This window comes from Dipteris shenzhenensis, chromosome 18 (genome assembly GCF_047967505.1).
Source record: "Dipteris shenzhenensis isolate YYH24624 ecotype China chromosome 18, Dip_SZ_1.0, whole genome shotgun sequence".
In the NCBI taxonomy this organism is placed as follows: Eukaryota; Viridiplantae; Streptophyta; class Polypodiopsida; order Gleicheniales; family Dipteridaceae; genus Dipteris; species Dipteris shenzhenensis.
This window is the reverse complement of record NC_141613.1, coordinates 36,282,444-36,288,701: the sequence shown is the minus strand read 5'-3', so window position 1 is coordinate 36,288,701 and position 6,258 is coordinate 36,282,444. Positions and strand designations below refer to the sequence as shown.

General features: G+C 44.1%; 1 protein-coding gene across 1 annotated transcript in view; it reads left to right on the top strand.

Annotated features, from left to right (window-relative positions):
* Positions 1-1,872: 1,872 nt before the first annotated feature.
* The window catches only part of LOC147891170 (wall-associated receptor kinase-like 6), a 53,245-nt gene continuing 48,859 nt past the window's right edge, over positions 1,873-6,258 (top strand). The window contains exons 1-2 of the mRNA XM_087389171.1: positions 1,873-2,941; positions 3,050-4,111. Of these exons, the coding sequence (XP_087245297.1) occupies positions 1,969-2,941; positions 3,050-4,111 (2,035 nt within the window). The 5' untranslated portion in view covers positions 1,873-1,968. The remainder of the gene's footprint in view (positions 2,942-3,049; positions 4,112-6,258) is intronic.

Sequence of the window (6,258 nt, the reverse complement as noted above, 5' to 3'; positions counted from 1 at the left end):
TATTGACATGTAAAGACCACACTTGACCACCTTAAGTAGCAAGGTATGTACTAAGGGGAGGTGATGGATTTGTAAACTCACATCTGACCACCTTGCAGTAGCCAATGGATCATGGCACCAAGGGGAGGTGTTGAGATATGGTGCCATGAGCACATATATCAGAGGCTAAGGTATGGTGTAGAAAGAATTGAAGTAGCCACCCTCAGATGTGGACTACATGATGTGAAGATGTGGAGCAAGGACCACCACTGGATGATATGTGGATCAAAGGATCCCACATGGTTTGACTATTCTAAAGGCTTTCTCTATATAAGAAGCCTTCTTGTACTATTGATCACACATTGCAATACATTGACTTGAGTTTTCCTATATTTCTCATGGAGTGTCTTGTGAAGTTGCATCCACCATAGCTAGTACATTGATCATTGTTGCAGTAGGCATAGCATGATCCTTACCTTTCTCTTGGATTTCATGTAACTTTGAATCCTCTTCCCGAGTCGTATCTCGGTTTTCATACCTCACTGAATTTGTCGTTAAGAGGGGGTAGCCATCCTCTCTCTTTTCACGAGTTGGTAGGACTCTTATTGCAGGAGGAGCAAACTAGGAAGAACATGGCCACATGGGCCTTCGAGCATGCCATGCTTTCAAAATTCAAGCCCAAAGGGAAAGGGTAGCAATAGCAACATGCAAATCAACCTACACATCAGCATAAAGCTGATTCCGGATAGCCCTCTCACAAGGCTAAAGGTGAAGGCTAAGAAGCATCCTTCAAAGGGTCATAGTTGCAAGTCAGGAGAGCATATGATTCATCCTCAAGAGTGGCTGTAGTATCTGGACCATCCACTGGAAAATCTGAAATGCAAGACAAAAAGGCATAATCCTCTTCTACAAAGTTGGTTGTAGCATCAGCTCCTTCATGTGCATGAGGGGATGATGCATCTGAGACAGCCATACCCGAATCCTTTTTATTTTCCTTTGCTATTCTCTTCTTGCATTCACCAATGTAGTGACCCGGCTTCTTGTAGTAGTGACAAATACCCTTCTTCTTTGTCCATTTACATGTTCTTTACTTTGCTTTTTATTTTTTTCACCTTTAAATTTTAGTCATGCGGTGCTTAACATTGTTGTAACATCTATGTGAGTCATAGTAGCCATATCATTGCTAGAAATGACATCTTCAATGTATCATTGCAATGGGTTTAGACACAATCTAGATAGCCTTATGTATTTAGATGCATTTGGGCTACACAATTTTGATGAACCTACCATCATCCATGAGTATAAATGGCCCACCCTCAGGGTGAAAACATGATTGAATGTAAAAATCCTGGAACTAAGTACATAAAAAGGCATGCTCTATAGTTAAATCTAGTAAAACTTAGCTACTTAATGGGTACTTAATTTTAGAGCATGATCTTAAAACTAGTTGCACCCAAAACATCTACATCAATAATGATTTCGCCGTTTGGTGAACCTACCTTTATGAAACTAAGAAGCAAGTTCTAAACGCTTTTTTCCATGTAAATTATTACCCCTAGATGCCCCTCGTGACAGGGGGATCTTGGAAGTCATACGATTGCAATTAAACAACTCTGAAAATGGCTCGCAAGACTTTTGAACATGCTCATCCCTTCCGGCAATCGCGTCGTCCAAAACTTGAAAAAATTGGCAAAACCTTTGCAACCCGCCGATTTGGGAGGCGAGCCCAGAGACAGGACAGATACAGTAAAGTGATCAAGCCTTGAGAGAGATTTAGAATCAACTGCGAAATTGAGAAGAGCGAAAGAGAGTACGTAGAAGCTGAGCTTGAGACTAGCGAGAAGATGAAGGTAGAATTTCAACGTGAGACAGAAGTGCGAATTTGAGAAGAGCGCACGTAGAAGCTGAGCTTGAGAGCGAGATGAAGATAGAATTTCAACGTGAGACAGAAGCAATTAGCTGCTTCTGTGAGAACGATTCGTTAAGATCATGCCGAGCTCCCTGATGCCAATTGCCATCCTTGTTGTGGTCTTATACTTAGTTTGCAGCAGCCAACTCAATAATACAGTAGGAGCTGTGGAGGAGCTGATCGACTGCAGTAGGACCTGTGGAGGCATCGCCATCCCTTACCCCTTCTGGATCTCCGACTCTCTCTGTGGCCTCCCTCCCTTCCCCATCCTCTGCACCAACAACTCCCCCTTCCTCCTCACCGATTCTGGCCAGTTTCAGATCCTCCATATCTCTCCCGGTAGCCTCCTCATCAATTCCACAGACCTCAAGGCCGAATCCTGCAACCTCACCCACCCCGGTCATCTCACCTTCACCCTCACTCGCCAACTCGCTAGTCCCTTCGCCTTATCCAGTAACAACATCTTCGTGGTTCTTGGTTGTGGTTCCAATGGCTCCTGTGAGGGCTCTGTCTATGATCCCCTTCTATCCACGCAGCATAATCTCTTGAGCTTCGATTGTTCCCCCAGTTGCGGCTCCACTCAGCTCGAATTCTGCATTGCACCCTGCTGCCTTGTTAGTATTCCAGCGGGAGTGACTCAATTACAATTCACGGGAGGCGGAGATAAGGAGCCAGGCGACGATCCTCGAGGACAAAGATGTGGATTCTCCACCATATTACTTATCGGCAATTTCAGAGATCATGTCTCAACAGCCTTTGGAAGTGGGGAATACGGTTTGGAGATCGAATGGGGTATCATGCTCGACGATAGCTCCCAGAATTGCTCGACTGTGAGTAAAGAAAAGGGATACGCATGCGCCGAACATGCAACATGCGAGGACGTCCGTTTTCGTCTCAATAGGACCGCTTATTTCTGCAATTGTTCTGAAGGTTACTCGGGAGATGGATACAAGAACGGAATTGGGTGTATCCCCATCCCTGCTTCAGCACCAGCACCAGCATCATCGCTCTACCCACCTTCCAAATCTCAGATGGGGCGCAATGTCGCGATAGGTAATCTCCATTTTCAGGTCTATACAGCTTTCTGTTATCTTTCATTTCCACCTACAGCCATTAGAGAGCCGAAAACTGATATTGCTGAGATTTTTCTACCTTCTGCAGCAACACTGGCCACATGCTTTTCTGTGTCCATCCTTGCCTTCTTGCTTTTCTCCTGTTTGAAGTTACGAGAAGTAAGGCACAGGAAGCAACGATACTTCGAACTACATGGCGGTCGCAGGCTACAAGAGCTTCTGTCTTCCGTCACAGGGAACATAACTCCCAAATTGTACTCAGAAAGTGAACTAAAAAAGGCTACGTTGAATTTCTCAGAGGAGAGGATATTGGGGAGTGGTGGTTTTGGTACAGTGTACAAGGGCAACATGGACGACGGTTCAGTTGTAGCGATCAAGAAGTCCAATCGTGTGCAACAGCCTGGGGAACCCGATCGTTTTGTGAACGAGATCATCCTTCTATCCAGCGTCAGCCACAGAAACATCGTTCGGCTGCTGGGTTGCTGCCTGGAAACGCAAATTCCCCTTCTCGTTTACGAATACATTCCCAACGGCACGTTGTCGGAGCACCTGCAAGGCAAATTCCACAGCTACTTGAGCTGGGGCATCCGCTTACAAATTGCCCTTGAGATCGCGGATGCACTCGCTTACCTCCATTCTGCAGCTTCTCCGCCCATCATCCACCGTGACGTCAAGTCCTCCAACGTCCTCCTCGACGATAACTTGACCGCAAAAGTTGCCGATTTCGGTGTGTCCCGCCTTGTGGCACTCGATCAGAGCCATGTCTCCACGCTACTGCAGGGCACATTCGGATATCTGGACCCCCAATACTTCGAGACGCTGCAGCTGACTGACAAGAGCGACGTCTACAGCTTCGGGGTAGCACTATTAGAATTGATAACCTCCTTGTCTCCAGTGTCTTCTAAGCGAGGCAATCTGGCTTCGGTCTGTCTCACCAAAATCGAAAAAGGCGACTTCTTCCAATTGATAGATTCGCATCTCAACATCTCCATTGGCTCAACGGAAATGAGCTCCATTGATTGTGTAGCAGAGCTTGCCACGAGGTGCTTATCAGATGAGGGGCATAGCAGGCCTTCCATGAGAGAGGTTACTGAACAGTTGCGTAATATCCAATTATGCTGCTCAAACAAAGAGCGTAAGGGTGCACGAAGTAATTTTAGTAGCACTCCACGATTTGACTCATTTGAAATTTCAGTTTGAATTAAACTCTTGCTTTTTTGTGACTTCTTTGTCCCTCATGATAATGATTCCCTCATTATAATGTCAAAATTGATTAGTGGTTCACTAGGGATTAGTTAACTACTCAAGGCAAGTTTCCAGTTTTTTCAATCATCATGACGCCACTTGTCACAATCATATGCGTTGGTTTCCTACAAATCTAAGGTCAAAAGCATATACAAAACGTTCCATCATCAAAGTCTGTACAAGATAAAAGGATGCAGACCAATGCGATAGGAGACTCTATCTCTATAATCCACTAACACTACAAGAGGTATCATTGTCTCATTCCGGATATTATCATACTCTCATACGCAGCCTTGTCACAGTCTCCACATTCATGGAGTAGTTGCATTGTGAATTGAATGCTCCTTTCCCTCCCTCACCCCCTCCCTCCAATCGATCCCACTTTCCACTGCCTCTTTTTCCTCCGTATAATGCCTCATGTCACGATCTATAGTGACCTTGTTATGCCCACACCATTCTGGTGTGTGGACTCTTCAGTTTGCCATGGGCTTTGTACTGCATCACTAAAGAAGTGCAAAGTTGTCCTTCAAAGTTATATGAACAGTTAATAATATGGTGGGGAGGAAGAACAGTGTATAGAATACTAGAGAGACAAACACGATGACACAACTATAGATGATGACCCAATTATTTTTGTTCATTTTCACAATATACTGGTAAGACACGTATATTATGCATACAAGATAGTAGGGAAAGGCACGTTACTCCACGCAACTCAAAATGTTGAAATCATCATGTTCATGCCAGAATCAATAGGTCTACTAGTGTAATCGTTCCTACTCTAATACTGTGATGGTCCCAGCATTGTAGTGCTCGGGCTATCCGAGTATGCCAAAGCTCGTTACTAAGAGAGATCATACGTCGACTAATACTCCTGGGATGCCAACTCAATATATAATATGTTACTACCTTTGTCCAAAATCCAAGGTATGGGGGGACAAGGTCCATAAATAATATGCATGGATTTCCTTAAAAATTTTCAAATATGCAAGGGGAAAAATGAAAATTTCATGTCCCCACTCCCACAAAATATAAGGCAGGTAAAGAGCAAGACCGGAAGCAAGCATGGTAGAGGGATGGCTTGTGCAAGAGTCATTAGTATACATCATGGAGTTTCTTGCATCCATGGATCCTGATATGCTGCAGGCTTGGCATAACAAGGATGATGATCGCATCATTGGCGAGGTTTTCCAAGGAATAGGGATTGAAAGATGAGTGAACAACAAATGGAGAAGCTCAATAAGTTTTGTATCCTCAATAGTAAGGAGATGCAAAAGTGGATTGAGAGATATGAAGCGGCCAAAGCAGAAACAATAAATGCAAGGAGGAGATTCAGAGTAATGTACAAGCGATCGCAACCATATCCACAAGATCTCGCCCTTCTCCCCACTCACATGTCACTTGATTGGCTACAACTGGCTCTACGTAAAGCCGAACATGATGGAGAGACAATAAATGAGTGCGAGTGAGAGTTATCATCTTGATGTATGATGCATGTAAGTTTCTTACCTCGATGTAAATAAGTAATTATTTCTAGCAATATATGCTATAAAATATATGCATCCTCATCGTTTTAATGATGCTCTTTTATAGTACAAAAAGTATAGTGCATTAGGTATGGGGGTTAAAGGTCACTGTGCCTTTACCCCGGTTATGTACAATACTCAAACATATAAATGAATGAAAAAGAAGATTAGGGTGGTTCTGCACCCACCAAAACTTGTGTGGCTCTCTGTTTCTCTCTCTCCCTCTTCCGTTCTTGCTTCCGTTGAGAGCACTCTCAACTGGTATCAGAGCCCGGGTGATCTAGCTGAGCGTGCGTGAATGCTTAGAAACTCAGCAGCTCTGTGGGAAGCTTTGTGGGTGACTTTACTTGCATCCGAGTGTGTAGAGACCTTGGAGGAACCTTTGGAAAAGTCACTTTGGTTTTGCGAAGTGGTTTTGAGAGCCTGTTAAGTGTTTTCAAAGAAAAAGTCGTTTTTTGAGATTTTCCCCGTTTCGTTTGATGATAGAGACTCCGTATTGACTTGTAGAGGCAACTATTACTTGCTT